This window comes from Sciurus vulgaris (assembly GCF_902686455.1).
Source record: "Sciurus vulgaris genome assembly, chromosome: 6".
Classification (NCBI taxonomy): domain Eukaryota; kingdom Metazoa; phylum Chordata; class Mammalia; order Rodentia; family Sciuridae; genus Sciurus; species Sciurus vulgaris.
The window spans coordinates 33,018,917-33,041,353 of record NC_136466.1 but is presented as its reverse complement, the minus strand read 5'-3'; the positions used below and the strand labels follow the sequence as shown (position 1 = coordinate 33,041,353).

General features: G+C 39.1%; 1 protein-coding gene and 1 pseudogene across 4 annotated transcripts in view; one reads left to right on the top strand and one right to left on the bottom strand.

Annotated features, from left to right (window-relative positions):
- SEC24A (SEC24 homolog A, COPII coat complex component) overlaps positions 1–18,235 on the bottom strand; it is an 81,703-nt gene extending 63,468 nt beyond the window's left edge. For 2 of the 3 annotated variants that reach the window (XM_079144115.1, XM_079144117.1), the window contains exon 1: positions 17,075–18,233. In XM_079144115.1, the coding sequence (XP_079000241.1) occupies positions 17,075–17,171 (97 nt within the window). In that variant the 5' untranslated portion in view covers positions 17,172–18,233. Of the gene's footprint in view, positions 1–17,074 lie in introns of all 3 variants that reach the window. The other variant, XM_079144116.1, reaches the window with a different exon arrangement.
- On the top strand, positions 536–5,854 carry LOC306663405 (small ribosomal subunit protein eS8-like; annotated as a pseudogene). The gene is made up of 2 exons: positions 536–543; positions 2,727–5,854. The product of its transcript is annotated as a small ribosomal subunit protein eS8-like (transcript).
- Positions 18,236–22,437: the final 4,202 nt, after the last annotated feature.

Below are 22,437 nucleotides of genomic sequence, written 5' to 3'. Positions count from 1 at the left end.
CAAAATAAAAAAATAAAATAGGGGTAGGGATATAGCTCAGTGATAGAGGCAGTCCTGGGTTTGATTCCTAGTGTGGCAAAAATAAAAAAAATAAAAAAAATTTCAAATAGGCAAATAATTAAACAGACAATCAAATGTGTTTCAAAGAAGATATACAAACAGCTAATAAGCACATGCAAAGATACTGAACTTTATTAGTTGTTAGAGAAATACAAACACCAGTCATTAGAGAAACACAAAACAATAACAAGGTACCACTCTACCAACTAGGTTGTTTAAAGCAGACAAACAAAAAAGGACAAAATAAGGAATATTGGCAAGAATGCAGAGGAACTGGAACTTTCATACACTACTCGTGAGAATACAAAATGGCACAATCACATGAGAAAACAATTTACTCCTCAAAGTGTTAAATGTAGTTATCATGTGACTTAGCAGCTCCACTCCTGGTCTGCACAATAACTTGTACACTACTGTTCACAGTAGCATTTTCATAATATCCCCCAAATACAAACAACCCAAAAATCATCCACTCATGAATGCGTAAACAATATGGCATAAAACTATACAATAAAATATTATTTGATTGTAATAGGAAATAAAACATTAATGACACAGTACAAAACAAATGAACCTTGAAAATATCACTGTATGTTAACTGAAAAATGCCAGACACAAAAGGCCATATGTATATGATTAATCTACACAAATGTCTAGAATAGGGAAATTCAGACACAAAGGAAGATTCATGGTTGCAGGGCCTGGGGGAAGGAAGGATTGGTATGGGTTTCCTTTTTTGGGGTGATGATTCTGAAAGATACTGTTGATTACAAAACTCTAAATACACTAAAAATCACTGAATTGGGGCTGGGGGTGTAGCTTAGTGGTAGAGCTCTTCTTGCCTAACATGCTTAAGGCCCTAGGTTGGATAGTTAGCATTACAGTGGTGGGGGGCGGACCCACAGGGAAGACCCCCCCCCCACCACTGAATTGTACACTTTATTTATTTTTGGTGGTGCTGGAGATGTCTGGACCCAGGGCTTCACATAAGCTAGGCACATGCTCCACCACTGAAGTACACTTAAATGAATAAACTAATGTGTGAATTACATCTTTAAAAAAACTTTAAAAAAAATTCCTAGAGTCACTTGTACACAGTAATATACTGTCATTCCTTGTCCATAAAATGAGACAATAAAGGAAAATAAGATGAATGTTAAAATATATATGGGGGCTGGGGTTGTGGCTGGGGTTGGGGTTGTGGCTCAGTGGTAGAGCACTTGCCTAGCATGTGTGAGGCACTGGGTTCGATCCTCAGCACCACATATAAATAAATGAATAAAATAAAGGTCTATCAACATTTAAAGAAATTTTTGAAATATATGTATATATACACATACACATAACACCTATACGAAGTTTATTTTTTAGACTTTTAAACTGAAAAGATATAAAAATAAAATATCTTCCAATCATACCCCTCAATCTACACAACCAGTGTGTCATCAAGGCTAATGACACTTGCATCCTAATTTGTATCCTTTCACAAATATATATAAAGAATACAGAGAGAAGTAGGTTGGGAGGTTAGACATAAATATGTATAAACAAAAGTTGGGTAAGGGTTTACATACATTGCTTTTCAAAACAATATAGGCAGTCTTCCAGGATAAGAGAAATATATCTAAATATATCTAAACTAAATAAATTGTGGATTAGTCACACAATGGATTAATGATCAATTACATGAATAATATCTTTTAAATAAAACATTTTATATACATTATGAAAATTTTCAAACACACACAAAAATATAACACCACTTCATGCAATCTCTCACAAAAAAAAATATTGAAATGCTGACTGGGCTAGCACGGGGCATAACCCTGTAGTCCCAGCTACTCAGAAGGCTGAAGTAGGAAGATCACTTGAGCTCAGGAGTAATCCCTGAGTAACAAAATGAGAGCTGGGTGCCTTGGTGCACACCTGTAATCCCGATGACTCAGGAAGCTGAGGCAGGAGAATTTCAAGTTAGAGACCAACCCCAGCAACTTAGTGAAGCCCTAAGGACTCAGTGAGATTGTGTCTCAAAATAAAGCATTAAAAAAAGGGCTGGGGATATGGCTCAGTGGTTCAGTGACTCTGGGTTCAATCCCTAGTACAAAAAAAAAAAAAAAAAAAGTGAATTATATTTGATGTATATACTAATTTTGGATTGGTTGACATTTCTGATAGTCAATTCACTGAAAAATTTGACATATGTTCCATTTATTCAAAATTTATATCTTCAGCTGGGTGCAGTGGCACACGCCTGTAATCCCAGCAGCTTGAGAGGTTGAGACAGGAGGATTGCGAGTTCAAAGCCAGCCTCAGCAAAGGCAAGGCACTAAGCAACTCAGTAAGACCCTGTCTCTGAATAAAATACAAAACAGGGCTGGGGATGTGGCTCAGGGATCAAATGTCCCTGAGTTCAAAACTCGGTACCAAAAAATAAAAATAAAAAAATTTTATCTTTAAATAATATTTCATTCTTTTTTCAAGATTCCTTATAGCTTGTTAAATTTGTCACTAAGTTACTTTATTGTGGAACTTGTCTCTACTAAGAATAGAATATTTAATTTCTAACTAACTAGTTAAAAAAAGTTTATCAATTATTTAGTGTATCATAAATGCCTAATTCTAAAGTAAGGCTTTTTCCGTAAAAGTTATTTCTCAACTCTTTTCAGTCAGCACCAAGCGATAGGCATCTCTCCAGACAACTGGCACAAGTGCTGCAAGACTGGGGGCAAGAGAAAGACCTACTCCCAAGAAGCGGAAGTATGAGTTGGGATGCCCTGCTGCCAATACTAAGATTGGCCCCTGCTGCATACACACTGTCCAAGTGTGAGGAGGCAACAAGAAGTACCAGGCTTTGAGGCTAGATATGGGGAACTTCTCTTGGGGCTCTGAGTGTTGTACTTGCAAAACAAGGATCAATGATGTTGTCTACAATGCATCCAATAATGAGCTGGTCCACACCAAGACCCTGGTGAAGAACTGCATGACGCTCACTGATAGCACACCATACCGACAGTGGTTCAAGTTTGACTATACATTGCACCTGGGCCCTAAGAAGGGAGCCAAGCTGACTCCTGAGAAGGAAGAAATTTTAAACAAAGCACAATCAAAGAAAATTCAAAAGAAATATGATGAAAGGAGAATGCTAAAATCAGCACTCTTTTGGAGGAGAGTTCCAGCAGGGCAAGCTTCTTGCCTGTTCTGCATCAAGATCAAGACAGTATGGCTGAGCAGATGGCTATATGTGAGAACACAAGGAGTTGGGAGTTCTGAGGAAAATCAAAGCCCAGAAAGGCAAATGAATCCTCTTCCCTTCTGTCTTAGCTCATGTAATAAAGGTGTTTATTGTTCTATGAAAAAAAAATTCTCACAAAAGAAGTCATCTTATATGAGTCCCTACAATGGTTCTCATTGTACAAGATTGCTTTCTCATACTGGTTTAACTCAATGTTTTCAAACTATGGGTACCAACCCATTAATTGGTTATGAAATCAGTAAGTTACAAACTACTTTTTTCTTTTTAATGGTACTGGGTCTTGAACCCAGGATGCTTTACCACTGAGCTACCTCCCCAGTCCTTTTAACTTTTTATTTTGAGATAGGGTCTTGCTAAATTGCCCAGGCTGGCTTTGAACTTGAGATCCTCCTACCTCAGCCTCCTGAGTGGCTGATATTGCAGGTGCATGTGGCACAAACTATCTTTTTTATTGATGAAAAGAGCAGATAATAGTTAAGAATTTAAATATCAGAGCAAAGTACATGTAACAATGGTAAATATTACTGTGTGATTTCAACTGTAAATACATACATAAAGAATATACATATACTGGGTCACAATTTAAAGTATTATTTTGAATTACATATTCCCCAGATAATAGTTTTATGAAAGCCACCAAAATACCTTGCATCCTCCCTTATCCCTGATTTATTTCCTACCCACTGTATTACATTTAAAATTACAACTTCTTTCTTTTTCTCTCCTTTCCACCCTCCCTCCCTCCCTTTCATTAGACATTCGTTTTATTCTATTTAGGTTTTTATTTTTGTTTTTGTACTGAGGATTAAACCCAGGGGCATTTAACCACTGAGCTATATTCCCAGATCTTTTTTATTTTTTATTTTGAGACAGGGTCTCACTAAATTGCTTAGGGCCTTGCGAAGTGGCTGGCCCCCAACTTGCAACTCTCTTGCCTCAGTCTCCAGAGTCGCTGGGATTACAGGTGTATGCCCCCATGCCTGGGTGACTTCATTTTATTTTAATAAATCAGAGCCAGGATCATATATATATATATATATATATATATATATATATATATAAAGTATGTATATTATATGTTTCTTCCTGGTCTAGAAGGCCAGTTCTCCACTTATATCCTGATTCTTCAAATATTTGCTTCTTGCTGCTCTTTAGGCAAATTTTACTATAAAGCAACATTTTTCCCTAAGGTCAGGTTAACACAGAATATGGGAATTCAGAGAAGAGAGTGCGCACTAGACTTAGACTTATTAGATCTCCTTGTTACATTAAACAATCGTGGATTTTCTCTTCTTAGGTTTCTCTAATCCTAATCTGATAGTAATATATGGTCACCGTTTATGCCAAGGATTCTTTTTTTTCTAATCTTTAACTCTGGATAGGTGGTTATGTTCTCTGTACTTAAACCAACCTGGAGCAGACTGTAATTCCAAACAAGCAAACCCTCACAAATCTATCTTATAAGATTATACCATATAATATGAAATGGCTTAATGAGTAATTTCCAGTGAAGAATAAAGCTCCTTTTAAATATTTATGTATAATGGAACCACTCTTTTGAGTTTAACATGGGTCTATGGTAAGGTCAGCATAAACTGACATTACTCCACTTAATTACCAAAGACCTTTACTAGCAAGCCATTCAAAGAATTTCTTACCCCTGCTGGGCATGGTGTCACACACCTGTAATTCTAGCAACTCACAAGTTTGAAGCCACACTCTGCAACTTAGTGAGATACTATCTCAAAATAAAAAAATAAAAAGGGCTGGGGATGTGACCCAGTGGTTATGCATCCCTGCGTTTAGTACCAAAAATTAAAAATAAAGTACAGACTCCTTTCTTCCTTTGCCTTTCTCCACCTGTTCTTCTATGGTTTATGGGTGATCTATTTTCTGAAGTGTTAATTCTTTTTTTCTTTTTTTTTATTTCTTTTTTGTGGTACTGGGAATTTAACCCTGGGACACTTTACCATTGAACTATAATCTCAGCCCTTTTTAGTTTTTATTTTGAGATAGGGTCATGCTAAATTCCCAGGTAGGCCTCGAAATTGCAGTCCTCATGCCTCAGCCTCCTAACTCCCTGGGATTATAGGTATGCGCCACTGCACCTATCTGAAATGGTAATTTTTAATTTTTTTTTTATTTTATTGGTTCTTCTCAGTTATATATGACAGTAGAATCTATTTTGATAAAATTATACAAGTATGGGATATATCTTATTGTTATCAGAATCCCATTCTTGTAGGTGGGTACAATGGTGGGATTCACTTAGGTATTTTCATAGGTATACATAGGAAAATTATGAGATTTATTCTACAGTCTTTCCTATTCCTATACCTACTCCCTATTCCTATCCAACCCCAAATTTCATCTCCATCCAGAATTATATGAATAACCATCTAGTTGATTTTCTGACTTGAATTCTTGTAGTTATGACAGATTAAGAAATAATCCCACCCTAAAATCTTGGATCTTCCTCGGTTTGCTATGACCAAGACTTTCTGTATAAATAGATGGCACCAATGTTAAAAGGGAGGCGGGGGAAGTTAGGTTAGATGACAAAGGAGAATTATGGCTGCAAATGGAATTTAGGTTCCTCATCAACTGACCTTAAAATGGGAAGATTATCAAGATGTATCCAACGTAATCAAAAGGGTGAAAGAGGGAGGCAGGAAAGTCAGTGTCTGAGTGATGTTATGTGAGACTCACCAAGCCACTGCTGGCTTTGAAGAGGGAAGATCACAAGACAAGGAATGTTGGAGGAGAGCCTCCAGAAGGTAGAAAAAGACAAGAAAGAAGATTCTCTGACAGAGGCTCCAGAAAGGATTACAGCCTTGAAGACACCTTGGTATTAGCTGAGACCCAAGTCAGACTTCTGATCTCTAGAACTTAAATTTGTGTTGAAGACACTAAATTTGTGGTAATTTGTTATAGTAGTAACAGGAAACTAATACAACGTGAGAATGAGATTTATGTCAAACATTTATAATAGTGTTTTTCATATAGTTAGCACCTTTTATTTTTATTTTTATTTTTTTTCAGTATTAGGGATCAAACCCAGGGGTGCTTTACCCCAGAGGTACATCCCCAGTCCTTTTTATTTTTTACTATTTGGAGACAGGGTCTCACTAGTTACCCAGGCTGGTCTTGATTTTTCAATCCTCCTGCTCAACCTTTGAAATTGCTGGGATTATAGGCATGTGCTACCCAGTCAGGCTAGTTAGCCCTCTTGAAATATTTGCTATTGTCATCACACACAAAAAAATACTTGTGTACTTAACACTGCAGCAAAATGATAAATCTGATATTAGTAAAGCAAATTATTTCTTTTGAACTAATTTTTTTTTTCCATTCTGTCATCTGTTAAACAACAGTCCTATATTTAGAACAATTATTCATCTTACACCAAGAATATTAATTAAGGGCATTCTTAGAACACAAAGATGAATAAGGTCCATTTCATCCCTGCACTCAGGTAGCTCAGTCTAGATGGGCAAATACCAGGCAATGACAATAGAGAGTGATGTGACAAGGGAAGCCCATGACACTGACAGCACTGACGGAGGCAGCACTTGAGCTAGACTAAAGACAGAAAGGTAGCAAAGATGGTTTCCTGAAGAAGGGAATTTTAAGCTAAAACCTGAGAAGGCTGGGGTGTAGTTCAGTGATATAGAATGTGCATAGCATGTGCCAGGCCCTGGGTTTGATCCCCAGCACAAAACAAACAATCCTCAAAAGAGAACAGCCTCAGGAAAAAAAAAAAGTTATCAAAAATGTTCCTGTAAACCAAGCATGGTGGCACATGCCTGTATTCCCAGCAGTCTGGGACACTGAGGCAGGAGGATTGCAAGTTCAAAGCTAACCTCAGCAATTTAAGCGAGGCTCTTAGCAACTTAGTGACACATCGTCTTAAAATTAAAAAATAAGGGCTGGGGATATAGCTCAGTTGGTAGAGTGCTTGCCTGGAGGCACTGGATTCAATCACTAGCACCGCGGGGGGGGGGGGGGGGGGGGGGGATTAAAAAATAAAGGGCTAGGAATGTGGCTTAGTGGTAAAGTGCCTCTGGGTTCAATCTCTGGTACCAAAAGAAGAAGAAGAAAAAAAGTGTTCCTGTAAAGGAACTATAAGTGTAATAGCTTGTGAACATGGAAAGGCATTCTGAAAAAAGCTCAGTATGACAAGAGCAAAGTATCAAGACAAGTGCCTGAAATGAAGCAGGAACTGAGGACTACACTTTTTAAGAAGTATGGATTTGAGTGAGGCATGGTGGCATATACTTGAACCTAAGAAGTTATAGGAAAATATTTTTCTCCCCCAACTGAAAACAATATTCATCTTTAAAAAGGAAGACAAATAACCAAGCAATGATGGGGTTGATGTGTATTTTAAGTAGAAATGATTCACAAGGAAGTCCATGTTCTAATTCCTGAAATCTCATTAAGTTACATGACAAAAGGGAATTTAGGTTTCTACACAACAAAAGGGAATTAAGGTTTCTAATCAAATGACCTTAAAATGTGAAGATTATCAGGATGTACCCAATGTTATCATGAGGGTAAAAGAGGGATGAGGGAATAGCTCAACAGCAGAGCACTTACCTAGTATGTGCTAGAGTGCTAGAGTAAGTGCTTAGTAAGTGCTACACCCTAGGTTTGATCCTCAGCAACAAACAAGCCTTAAGAAAAAAGAGCTGGCGGGGAACAGTGGTGCACATCTGTAATCACAGTGGCTCAGGAAGCTGAGGCAGGAGGATAGGGAGTTCAAAGCCAGCCACAGAAACTTGGTGAGGTACTAACCAACTCAGTGAGACCCTGACTCTAATAAAATATAAAAAAGGGCTGGGGATGTGGCTCAGTGGTTGAGTGACAATGGGTTCAACCCCTAGTATTAGAAAAAAAGAAAAGAAAAGAAAGAAAAGTCTCAGGAAAATGAGTATTAAGGCCTGGGTTCAAGTTCCAACACCAAAGAAAAAGTAGATAAATAAAAAGGAAAAATAGTGACCAGGATAGCAACCAATGAGTACTTCATCATAAAACTACAACAAGCCAATCAATTTTGGCTTCAGATAAACTGCTACATTATTGAATGTCTTAAAATTGAACTGTATTTTTCCCATATTTTTATTGGTGCATTATAATTATACATAAAAGTAGGATTCGTTGTTATATATTCATACATGTACACAATTTAACAATATAATTTGACCAGTATCATTCCCCAGTATTTCCCCTTTCCCTCCCTCTGGTCCCTTTCTTCTACTATCTCTCTTTGATTTTCCTGAGACCCTCCCTCCCACCTTTTTTTTTTCCTTTTTCCTCTCCAGCTTTCACATATGAGCGAAAACATACACTTCTTGACTTTGAGTTTGGCTTATTTTACTTAACACAATGTTCTCAAGTTCCATCCATTTTCCTGCTGGTGACATAATTTCATTCTTCTTTATGGTTGAATAAAACTCCATTGTGTATACATACCACATTTTCTTTATCCTTTCATCCACTAATGAACAGCGAGGCTGGTTCCAGAGTTTGGCCACTGTGAATTATACTGCTATAAACATGGGTATGCATGTATCATTACAGTATGTTGACTTTGGGATAAATAACAAGGAGTGGTATAGCTGGATCATATGGTGGTTCCATGCTCAATCTTCTGAGGAACCTCCATAATGATTTCCACAGTGATTGTACTAATTTACAATCCCACCAACAGTATAAAAGTATTCCTCTCCCTCACATCCTCTCCAGCATTTATTATTGTTTCTATTCTTGATGGCAGTCATTCTAACTGGAATGAGATGAAATCTCAGCATAGTTTTGATTTGCATTATTTCCCTAATTGCTAAAGATGTTGGAATTTTTTTTCATATATTCATTGGCCATTTATATTTCTTCTTTTGAGAAGTATCTATTTATGAACTGTACTACTCTTAGATATTTTTTACTTCAATGTTTTGATTTTATAATGATACAACAGCTATATACATGGAGTTTATACCAAATTTTGTGTTTGTACAGACATTTAACAAAAAGAGGAGATCCAAGATGGCAGACTAGAGGGAGGCTGCTTTCCTTGTCGCTCCATAACTCGGATTTCAAGCAGAGGATATCTGTTTCTCAGTGAGGCAGTTTTTGCTGCTTATCAATCCTCTGCTGTTTACCCCATTTGTCTACTGCAATCACCTGCAGTCTGCCAGCATATGCGCTACTTTTTGAGTCCAGAATGCTCACTGTCTGGCGCCTACCATATGCCATTTGCCTGCCTCTTGCCTGTCCATCGCCTGCCTTTCACCTACCCATCACCCACCACCTGAAGTTCACCTGCCAATCATCCGACAGAAGACAGCAGACTGACTGCAGACCACCAGTGCAGGACCAGCTGCCTGCTGTTGCCTGGAAGTTCATTGTCATAGTACCTGCAGGTTTGGTTACACGTGGCTACCGCCATTTTGAGACAACAACCAGGACCTGTAGGACCCCTGGTCAGACTGACTGGGACCCGTCTCCAGGACCCCTCAGGCCAACCAACCACTCCCTGCCTCCGGGGCCCTCAGACTGACTGCTCCCCTGACTGACTGCGCCCTACCACCAGGACCTCCACACTGACTGACTGCACCCGGCCTCCAGGATCCTGCTACCAGACCGACAACACCCCAACTCCAGGATCCAGGACCCCTGCCCGACCAACTGCACCCCCCCATCTACAACCTCCAGCCAACCACGCCCACACCCCCGAGCTGCAGCTCCCCATTTGCCAACACATTGGGAAGCCAGAGCAGCCCTCCTGGATAATCCTGGAAGCTGTATCTCCCATCTTAAGGTGGGACAAATCCCATCCTGAGAAGCCTGCTCTCTAGCAGGAAGCTGGAAGCTCATTGTCAGGTACTTCTCATACATGGGAGGTTTGAATATTATATGACTGTTATGGTGTAGATTTTCTTTTTTCTCCTTATTGAAAATTTTTAAGTTTTTATTTCTTTACTTTTCTTCCTCTTTTCCTTTTTTTTTTTACCAGTTCCCTCAGAGTCTCTTTCTCCCTTTTCGCATACTAACAACCAACTTCTTTTGATTACACTCACTCTTTCTATTACCTAGAACTTATATATATATTCTTTTCTTAGTCCATTAACAGCTACATCCTATACCCCTCCCCATCCTCATTGTCCTCCATTAGATACTGTAGACCTTATTGCAAATCTATTTGTTATACTGAAGATAATAATTGAACTCATTCTGTTTATTATGACAATTTGTTAACATCCTCATAGGGGCTATTTGGTTTATGGTTGTGTATTGATTGTCTGTACTGGGCACTGCTAATATTAATCTCCCCCTTAAAGAAAAGTTATTGGAAACCTATAGGGTCACTATAAGCCTATGGGGGGAAGCTGCAATACCCCAGATCTGCACTACTAGAGGGGAAGATACATGAACAACATGAAAAAACAAGGAAAGAAAATGATCCAAACAAATCTAGATTCTACATTAATAGAATCCAGTGACAGTATGGTAGAAGAAATGTCAGAAAAGGAATTCAGATTATACATAATTAAAATGATTCATGAAGCAAAGGATGAAATAAGAGAGCAAATGCAGACAATGAATGATCACTCCAATAAGCAGTTGAAAGAGCAACTGCAGGAGACAGAGATTCTCAAACAAAAAACAAAACAAACAAACAAAAAGAAACCAAATGGAAATCTTTGAAATTAAGGAAACAATAAACCAAATAAAAAATTCAATGGAAAGCATCACCAACAGACTTAGAACACTTAGAAGACAGAACTTCAGACAATGAAGACAAAACATTTAATCTTGGAAATAAAGTTGCCCAAACAGAGAAGATGGTAAGAAATCATGAACACAATCTCTAAGAACTATGGGACATCATGAAAAGACCAAATTTAAGAATTATCAGGATTGAGGAAGGCACAGAGATACAAACTAAAGGAATAAACAATCTATTCAATGAAATAATATCAGAAAATTTCCTAAACCTGAAGAATGAAATGGAAAATCAAATGAAAGGGGCTTACAAAACACCAAATACACAAAATCACAACAGATCCACACCAAGGCACATTATAATGAAAATGCCTAACATACAAAATAAAGATAGGATTTTGAAGGCTGTGAGAAAAAAGCATAAGATTACATATAGGGGGAAAACAATACGGATATCAGCAGATTTCTCAGCCAAGACTCTAAAAACAAAAAGAATTTAACATTTGGAGTCACAGAAATATTTAGTTTCTATACATTACAATTGTAAACGATTGAATCAATTTTATAATAATTCAATTTTAAAACAATTGAATTACAATTACAAATACAACAGAACAGATAATTTGGGGTATAGAAATAACATGGGTAATAAAGAAAGGAAGGAATCAAGAATGACTCCCCGCTTTCTGACCTGAGCAGTTCAGTGAATGGACAGTACTATTCATTGGGACAGAAAGGAGAAAATATTAAAGAAGGTAGGGAATGATAAAGGGAAAAAGAGACTGAAGAGGTATTTTATACATACTAATTTTTAGGAGCCAGGAAATCCAGGTGGAGATGTCTAATAGAAAGATACCTATCTACAGACAAAGAGATAAGTTGCAGCTTAAACTTTGAGAGTCAGGGGCATATGCATAATATTTAAAATTATGGAATTTAATAATACCATCCAGAAAGCATGTATAGGAGTAAGAAGAAAAGAAAAGAGAGATCAGAACCTTAAGGAATACTAACATTCAAGGAAAAGAGAAAGTAACCAAAACTGGTAAAAATATTGAGAATATTGCTAAAGAGAAATAGCAACCATAAAGGTCAAAAGAGAAGGGTGGGATATCCTAAAAATCAAGAAAAGAAATCCTTGTAAAAAAATAAGTATTGATCAAGAATATCAAATGCTGCCAGGTGTGGTGACACACAGGTGGGATTACACACCCGTAATCCCAGCATCTCAGTAGGCTGAGACAGGACAATCACAAATTCAAAGCCAGCCTCAGCAACTTAGTGAGGCCCTAAGCAACTCAGTGAGACACTGCCTCAAAATAAGAAATAAAATGGGCTGGGGATGTGGCTCAGGGGCTAAGTGCTCCTGGATTCAATCCCTGGTATCAAAAAAAAAAAAAAAAAAATACACCAAATGCTGCTTGGGAAATAAGGGTTGAAAAATGTTTTATTTAATAACTAGGAAGCCACTTGAGGCTTTATTAAGGGCAGTTTGGGGAATGTGTGGGAACAAAGGTCAAATCAGAAAGAAGCAAAGCAAGCCCCACACATGTAATCCCAGTAACTCAAGAGGCTGAGGCAGGAGGATCACAAGTTAGAGGCCAGCCTCAGCAATTTAGTGAGACCCAGTCTCAAAATCAAAATTCAAAAGGGATGGGGATGTAGGTAAAGTGCCTCCAGGTTCAGTCCCTAGTACCAAAAAGAAAGACACAAGCAAATGAGACTGAATTGAACACAGAGGAGAGTTTCACAATCATCCAAACAGCAACTACAGAATCAAAGAGGAACATGCAGTAATGGTACAAACTGAGATCCCAGGTCCTACGTTTGTAACTTTCTATTCTACAGAACTCAATGGGAATTGTTTTCTAATTTAATACCTCAACTCACACAATACATTAGAATATACTAATCACTTCAAGAATTTACCAACTGGGGCTGGTGATGTAGCTCAGGGGTAGAATGCTTAACAAACATGTGCAAGGCCCTGGTTTTGATTCCCTACAAAGGGAAAACAAATGAACAAACAAGAAAGCAACAGAAGTGGGATAGCAAAGGCTAAGATTCAATTTCAGGATCTACATAACATTTATGAAAAGTGATGTTGGAACAGCAAACAAATGAACTAAAAACACAAGTAGATCATGCATTTAATTAAAACCCAAAAGAAAAATAGGTAGGTGGCAGTTTAGAAAAGTGTCAGTAAATATTTACTAAAATTACACACATTTCCCCATGTAAAGAAACTAAAAAGAAAGTTCTGATCTTTGATTTAGAGATTATTTCAAAGATCTGAGATAAAAAGATAACTACATAATAGAGCAACAGTTATTAAGTAAGACTGCTTGCATTTAAATCTGGATTCTACAATTTAGTACTCCTGTGAACACCAACTAGTTGACTACTCACCAGTTTCCTTGTCAGTAAAAATAACAGTTCTTACCTCATAGAGCTATTGTAAGAATTAAATGAGATATGCATACAATAGAACTACTAAGCACTGTGTGCTGGGCACATAGTAAGTGAACAATAAATATTAATTCCTGTTACTATTTTTTTCTTTCTCTCTCCCTCCGACCTACCCTTTTTTGGTGGTACTGGGCATAAAACCCAGGACCACTCTACCACTTAGCTATCCCCAGCCCTTTCTGAATCAGGATCTCACTAAATTACCCAGGCTGGCTTTAAATTTTTGAACCTATTGCTTCAGCCTCCAGAGTAGCTGGGATTACAGGCCATCACCACTGCAACCAGCACTATTTCTGTCTTTAAGAAGCTCCCAATCTATCAGCAGAGATAAAACAAGAAGCTCAATGGTCACTAAATGCAATATGGTAGGTTCTTTTTTTTTTTTTTTGGGGGGGGGGGGTTGGGGTCCAGGGATTGAACCCAGGAGCACTTAAACCACTGAGCCACATCCACAGCCCTTTTTCTATTTTGAGACAGATTGTCCAGGATGGCATCAAACTTGAGATTCTCCTGCCTTAGCCTCCTGAGTTGCTGGGATTACAGAGGCTCACAAATTCTACTGTTTTGACGGATGGTATTGTACAAAAAAGAACCAGAAAAAATAAGAATTTGGAAGTGAACTCTAATATTACTATTAACAAATCAATACGTTTAGTGAACTGAACTGCAAAATACCCAATTCTAACACTATTGTTCAACAAAACTGGTTACCCCTAAAATGTGCTAGACTATGGGGAGCTGGAAAAAGAATGACATCTTTCCCTTCACAGGGCTTACAGTCTAGAGGGAAGGTGACCAAACATTTTAAAGTTACAATATAGCAGGAATAAAGGAGAAAGGTAGAGAATATCCTTCTCACCCTTAATTCTATAGTAAAAAAAAAGTGAATATTACATAATTATTATAAATGAATGAAATTAATAAAACTGCAATTTGTCTTGGCAAGTTGATTCAAATAGTTGATAAAGCAGGTAAGATTCAGTGGGATTAATTATTTGACTTTACCCTTATTACATGGTAATCAGATTAAGATCAGCTAATTTTAAACAGTTTGCAGTCTCGCTATCAAATTTTTGCAAAGGAAATATATACAATCCACACAAAGAGTCAGAAAAACTTGTCCAGACAACTTTTAGGTCATAATGCAAATTCTGTAACATAATGACACCATACGATATGAAAACAAGTCATAGAAAAATGAAAAGGGTCATTATTAGTAGGTCTTTTGATTATAATCTAAAAATATCTGAACATCTAACTGTACTATAATATGTAATTTATGTAAGCTACATTAAATCTAAAGCTTGAGTTTTCAATAGAATATTTAAGCAGTAATCACTCCCTTAGAAGAGTTAACCAAAACTAGATTCCAGCATTGAAACTTTTCTTTTTCATTTGTTAAATTTCTTTCTTTTTTTTTTTATACTGGGGATTGAACTGAGGGATGCTTTACCACTGGGTTACATACTCAGCTCTTCCTATATTTTATTTTGAGATAGGGTCTCACTAAGTTGCTTAGGGTCTCACTAAATTGCTGAGGCTGGCCTGGAACTTTCATTCCTCCTGCCTCAACCTCCAGAGTCACTGAGGTCCACAGGCATGCACCACCATGCTCACTGAAACTTATTCCTCTTAACCTTCTAGAGGAATATCCCCCACCCTACTCAATTCACCAACACATCCCTATTCTCTGTATTATTACTAGGATGAACAACAACAACAAAAACCAACCATTTATTGAAAATAAACTTTAGAAACGGAGCTTAGAAAAAGTAAAGTCAGGTGCAGTGGTGCACATTTGTAATCCCAACTATTTGGGAGGCTGAGGCAGAAAGAATTCAAATTCAAGGACAGCCTGGGCAACTAGCTCGTCTCAAAATAAAAAAGGTGGGGATGTACCTCAGTGATATAGTGCTCTCCTCCAAAAAAAAAAAGGCTAAAATTATATCTTAAAAGAGGCTTATATGTACACTTCTGTGATTTCACTCCCCATCTCAGTTGGCACATTCTTCCAGCGGCTATCACCCTGAAATGCAATCACCAGTTACACTGCTGAATTTCCAACTGGCTCTGGTAACCTATGTACAGGAAGTGATTTCTTATTCTCTTTTATATCTTCAAGGGCAGACCTTAGATGGTGTGCAACAAATGTCTATTGGCCTGAATCAAATCAACATAGTAACACCACCACCAAAAGAGCATATATCACAGTGGTTAAATTCCTTGGAGCATTTCAAAATTACAATAACCACACTTATATATAAACTCAAAAGCACATTTGCAAGATTTACCTTTGAAAGTTTATATAAGATTGCAATTTAGAAATTATATGAAAAATCCATGGCCCTGTGACATCTTGCTTAATTTTTCACCTTAAAGTGAATACCTTAAAATAATTTCATCTTCTGTGTAAATGCTACTAAATACCATAGAGTAGAATTGTAGTTTACGTAATCTGCTACTATAAACTGGAGAAAGAGCAAATTATTCAAGTTAACACACTTTCAGTGCCTATTCCCCATTTATTCTTGCTTCAGCCCACATAGCTGCCTACCCATAGATATTTTAAAGGTCCTACAAAGAGCCTTCTGTGTAAAGAAAACAGTAGTTGTGTCTAAAAACAATGTAAACTGACCATTTTAGTCACTGGCTATTTTCTCCAACTTCACAGTAATCTTAGATTCCAGTATGCACTTTAAGCACTTCAGTATTATTCTACTGGTCTTATTTCCATAAATCAAAGATGTGTAAGTAAATGGGTAAGCAGGCAGGCTGTTGACAGAAAATCTTTCTCGATTATAACAATTAAAATAAGTATAGCAAATCACCATATAGGACAATTTAAGGAATCCAGAAGTATAAAACTAAGACATTCTCACACCAAATGACAAATTACAGTGCCACATGTACACTCCTCTCAGAGGTTCAGAGAGTCATTATGTCCAACCATTTTCCAAGTGTTGTAAAGGCCTTTAGAAATCAAACAGGAAATCCTCTCGTCTATTTGGTTCTTTCATAGCAGAAAAACTGAACAGGTGGCCTAGGCACAGTTCTGGGAAAGTCCTGGGAGAGATGAGTGGGTCCTAAAGGGGTCTCCACAAGGCAGAGTCATTCATTCATTCATTTCCGCAAACCCAGAACACGACCCCCACCCACCGCGAGATAAATCAGACTCCAAACCCTGCTCCCCTGGAGACTAGAGCGAGGGGGCGCGCAGGTACAGCCACTCTGACCGTTTTTTGAGGAATTGGCCCAATCAGGCTTTTTAAAATCTTGTTTGCGGGGGCGCTGCATACAGAGGTGCTCGTTAACTGTTTGCTGACTGAATTTATATATATATGTGTATGTGTGTGTGTGTGTGTGTGTGTGTGTGTGTGTGTATAAAATATAATATAGTGCACAAACGCCGCGGTATCGGGGACTCGGCCGCCCACAATCACCCGCGCCAGACCCCAGCAGAGAGGTCACCCTCTCCTCCTCGGTTGCCTCAAGAGGAAAAAGCATCCAAAGGTGAGTTCCAGCCCCGGCCAGGCTGAGCCCTCCTCTTCGCCCCCAAGCAGCACTCACCGTTGGTGTAAGGAGACCCCGAGGCCGAGGAGGCCCTGTTCTGGGCCTGAAGGCTGGTTGGGGCGCCGCCGGAGGCCGGTATCCCCGGCTGGGACATGACGACCGCAGTTATCCTTGTTGGGAGAGACTGGTCTGGATCCGCAACCGCGCCAGGCGGGGAGCTGAAAGACGACTGCTGAAAGCGGAGGGAGGGGGCCAAAGACTTAGGACTGAAGACTGAAGAAGAGAGGGCTGAGCATCAAGCCCGAGGCATGGCGCCTCACTCTCCCCAGCCAGCCGGCAGCCACGGCCTGGCCTGGGAAGAGGCTTAGGAGTTCGGCCACTGGGGTCGCGAACGCCGGGCTGGGAGGCGGCAGCCTAAACCGGAGAGGAGGGAGGCCCCGGCCGGAAGTGCCTGTCAGCCGCCAGCCGCGCAGGCGCAATCAGGACACGTGGCACTTCCGGCTCCGGGCTCGCGGCTGCTGCCGTGCTCACCTCTCCCGCGGGGCTGCCCCGAAGCCACCTGACAGTCCCGTCGTCTCGGCCCCGTGGACGGTGCCCGGACTCGCCTGCCACGTCACTGACTCCTGCCGCCGGCCGGAAGTGGCGTGTGTCACTGCTGCGGAAATCCCCGTGTCTGGAACGTCACCTCGCGGGCAGAGCGGGGATCCGGGGGCAGTGCGGACTTGACCGGCCGCTTTCGTGGAGTGGGGCAAACAGTTCCTCTACCCGGACTTTGAGGATTACCTGAGACGACAGACGTCATCATCTGTTGGGATTATACCACACTAGTAGCCGAACCGGTTAATATTCATCACATTATTTTATTTCACATTGTTGTCATATTCTAGGTGTAAATTGTAAGGGAATTTTTAAAAGATAGTTAAATATGTATGTTCAACATGTGATCAAGTAGAAGGCCTTTGCTTTTTGACTGGCGGATTCAGAGGTGATTTTAATTTTTAAACTCGCTGGTCCATAGCATAGTCACGCTGAAGTTCGTTAACAGCACAATTTTTTTTTTTTTTAAGTTAGTGCTGAGGATCTAACCCTTGCTCAGGTTAGGAGAGCACTCTACTACTGAGCTATACGTCCCATTCCCTAGCAGTACATTAAATGGCAGTTGTATTTCCTCTTCTAAGAGTTTGTGACCCTCTGTAAAGCAAAGAAGTCAAACTTCCTTTCTGGGAAACTAGGGAGTGGGGGGTTTGTTTGTTTTTGGAGCTAGACTTGACTTATAAGGCCAAGGGAAGTAGAAACCGAGTGGATGACATAACTAGTGATTTCAGTAATGATCTTAGCTACCTTCATTCCCACTTAGCTTTTTCCTGTGCTAAGCTGATGACAAAGTCCTTCTTCATAGATCTGTACTGTTGATTAAAATGTCATGCTACAGGTTTCACAACCTCAGGATGAAGTACATCTTACCTAATTCATTTAATACCAAATGTCTACTATGAAATGTTACATTACTTGGAAAAAGAGAATGATCTAAACTGCTGTGTCAGGCCTGAAGAACAAGCAGTAAGAATTCAAATAGCCAAATGTGAAATTTACCGTAACCCTGTTTTTATTATCATTTGCCTTAGCACCTTAGTATATTTGCTTAGTAAATTCAACAATTAAAACTTCTCTTTTACAAGGCCTAGGTATAAAGCCTCCTTTCTATTTTTGGTACTGGGTATTTAACCCAGCAGCACTTTATCATTGAGCTGCATCCTAGACCTTATTTATTTATTTTTTTTTTCAGTTGTCAGTGGGCCTTTATTTTATTTACATGCGGTGCTGAGAATCAAACCCAGTGCCTCAGACATGCTAGACAAGCACTCTACCAGTGAGCTACAATCCCAGCCCAAGACCTTATTTTAATTTTGAGACAGTGTCTCAATAAATTGCTGAGGTTGACCTCAAAGTTGCAGTCCTCCTGCCTCAGCCTCCCCAGGTATGCACCATGAACCCAGCTGTAAAGCCTTCTTTAGAATGAAGATAATACTTTTGGCCAAACTGTTTTCAGTTTAGAACTCCTGTAACAAAATCCCAAGTCACATATCCAAGAACACCCAAGAAAATGCATAGCCGAGCACTGTGGTACATTTCTGTAATCCCAGCGGCTCAGTAGGCTAAGGCAGGAGGTTTGGGAGTTCAAAACCAGTCTCAGCAACTTATTGAGCCCTGAGCAACTCAGTGAGACCTGTATCTAAATAAAATACAAAAAAGAGCTGGGGATATAGTTCAATGGTTAAGCACCCCTGGGTTCAATTCCTGGTACCAAAAAAAAAAAAAAAAAGGAAAATACACGAGTCTCTAAATATTTTAAAGAAGAAATAGACCTCAGGGAAAAATTAGACCTTCATGAAGTCAGACAGAAAACCAGGGCCACTCTTCAAAAGATAAATACATAGACCTGGTCTCAAACTTACAGCAGTTTAATTCTCTTTTTATATACAATCCTTTTGAATGATCTTAGTTTGTTGATCTTGGCTGAGGGGTTTGATTTGGTTAAATCAAGCTTTCTTTGAACTTTGTTCTGTTTAAGCAATACCTTTGTGTTCAGAGATTTTAGAAAGAAAATAACCTCATTGGTTAAATTAGTTAAATAATTAGAAGTGGTTTGCTAATAAGTAAACAGTACTTTCTCTAAAAGTTGTTCTCAGGAAACTGTGGCTATTATTTCCCCAAACTATGATTAAGTCTTTCAAATGTTTGTAACATTTTCATTGTAGTCAGCTTTAAAATATTGAGGTAACTATCATGTGTAACCTCAGGGACAGTAGTAGAGTAAGTTCAAGGAATTAAGGTGGAACAACATACAAAAAATAAAAAGTAGTTTTCATATTAAGTATTAGGCACCCACACAATATCAAACCTTACAGACTTACAGTGTGGCCACTTAAATATGGGAAATTATTGGTGCTATTGCCAGTTGTTAAACTTACTGATATTTGTTTCTGTTACCTGTATCTGTTCCACCTGCCCTTAACTAATATCAGTCATAGATTCTATTTTTTTAATTCTGCTTTTTTCCAGAACAACAGGAACCCTTCATCTATCTGTTATAAAACTATTTTCAGTGCTGGGTGTGGTGGTGCACACCTGAATCCCAGTGACTCAGGAGCTGAGGCAGGAGGTTCACAAGTTTGAAGCCAGCCTCAGCAATTTAGCAAAGTTGTAAGTAACCTAGTAAGACCCTATCTCAAAAAATAAAAAGGGCTAGAGATGGGGCTGGAGCTGTAGCTCAGTGGCAGAGCACTTGCCTAGCATGTATGAGGCACTGGGTTCCATCCTCAGCACCACATAAAAAGAAAGTAAAGGCATTGTGTCCATCTACACCTAAAAAAAAAGAAGAGGTGGGGAATGTGGCTAAGTGGTCAAGCACTCTTGGGTTCAATCCCTAGTACCAAATAAATTATTTTCAGAGTCTTCAACCCTACTTTAAAAAGTTATAAACATCCAGCAACTCTGAAAGCTGAGGTAGGAAGATCACAATTTGAGGCCAGCGTAGGCAGTGCAACTTAGACCTTGTCTGAAACTAAAATAAAAACTGAAAAATGCTGTGGATGTAGTTCAGTGGCAAAGCACCCCTGGGTTCAATTCCCAGTACCACAAAAAAAAGGGGGAACTAGCTCAGTAAGGAGGCAAAGCACTGCAAAGAATACTTATGTATTACATTTGAGTTTATGTCAAAAATAGGGATGGAATGCAACCATTCATAATAAAATATGCTGATACAAAAAAAAAAAAAACAGGACTGGGGTTGTATCTCAGTGGTAGAGCACTTGCCTAGCATGGGTGAGGCCTTGGGTTTGATCCTCAGCACCACATTAAAAATAAATAAATAAATATAAAGTTTAAATTAAAAAAAAAAAACAAAAAAAAAAACCAGCCAGACATGGTGGTACACTCCTGTAATCCCAGCTACTCAGCAGTGAGCTTGAAAGTTTGAGTCCAGCCTGGGCAACTTAGACCCTGTCTCAAAAAAATTTTTGTTTGTTTGTTTGTTTTTTCATGGTGCTGGGGATTGAACTCAGGGCCTTGTGCTTGCAAGGCAAGCACTCTACCAACTGAGCTATATCCCCAGCCCTTCCAAAAACATTTTAAAGGAAGCCGGGAGTATAGCTCAGTGGTAGAGAGCTTGCCTGGCATGCACAAGGCCCTGGGTTCAATACTCAGGACTGCAAAAAACAAACAAAAAATTCACTGATATGCAGAAGTGAACTTAGGTTGCCTGCTCGCTTAGGACTATTGCACTGTCAGCTGATAAACAGGATTCAGTTTGGCTCACTTTTCAGGAAGGGAGGATTTATTTTAGGCCCTTTAATTATTTTTTTAAAAATTGTTCTGTTTATTCCAAACAAAAAGGCAGTTTCAGTTTCAGACTAATTTGTACAAACAATCTCATTCACTGAAACTCTTGAGGTGCCATTTTAAGAACAGTTCCTCTGGCCTCATTTGCCTGACAGGACATCTGTTTGTATCTCAAGTCAGCTGCTGTGAAGCTACATCACAAGTACACTCATCACACACCAAGCCACTAAATTCCATTGCTTTCTTGAACACTTTTCATGTTTATGTGTTTCTCAACATTCTCACTGTCCATTCTGGTTAGTTTTCGTCTTGTACTTGAACTATTCGGAATTGTTTTTCTGGATTCCTTTTCTCCAATCCATGTTGAATATAGTTCCTTTACATGTTGAATTGAGCTCCCCAAATACTTATTCCATTTTTATTTTTCTGTACCCCAGAACCTATAACTGCTAACCCTACCTGCTCCATCAGATTAAAATTCCTCAGCATGAGTTGGGCATGGTGGCACACACCTGTAATCATAGCTACTTGGGGATGCTGAGGCAGGAGGATTCCAAGTTTCAAGGCCAACTCTGGCAACTTAGTGATATCCTGTCTCAAAATGAAAATTTAAAAAGGCTGGGGGTGTAGTTCAGTGGTACTGAGTTAAATCCCCAGTACTCCCCACCCCTGAAAATATCCCTCAGTAAGGCGCTTTTTTTTTTTTTTTTTTTTTTGTGCCAGGGATTGAATTCAGGGTGCTTAACCACTGAGCCACATCTTCAGCCCTTCTTATTTTTTATTTTGAGACAGGGACCCACTAAGTTGGTTAGTGCCTCACTAAGTTGATGAGGCTGCTTTTGAACAGACCATCCTCCTGCCTCAGCCTCTGAGTCACTGAAATTAGAGGTGTGAGCCACCTCACTCAGCTCAGCCTAACCTCTTTTTTTTTTTTTTTTTTTTTTTTCGGTACTGGGGATCGAACTCAGGGCCTTGTGCTTGCAAGGCAAGCATTCTACCAACTGAGCTATATACCAGCCCTCAGCCTAACTTCTTAGGCTGAATAAAACTCCAAATTCTATCCATAAACAGAACCCAGC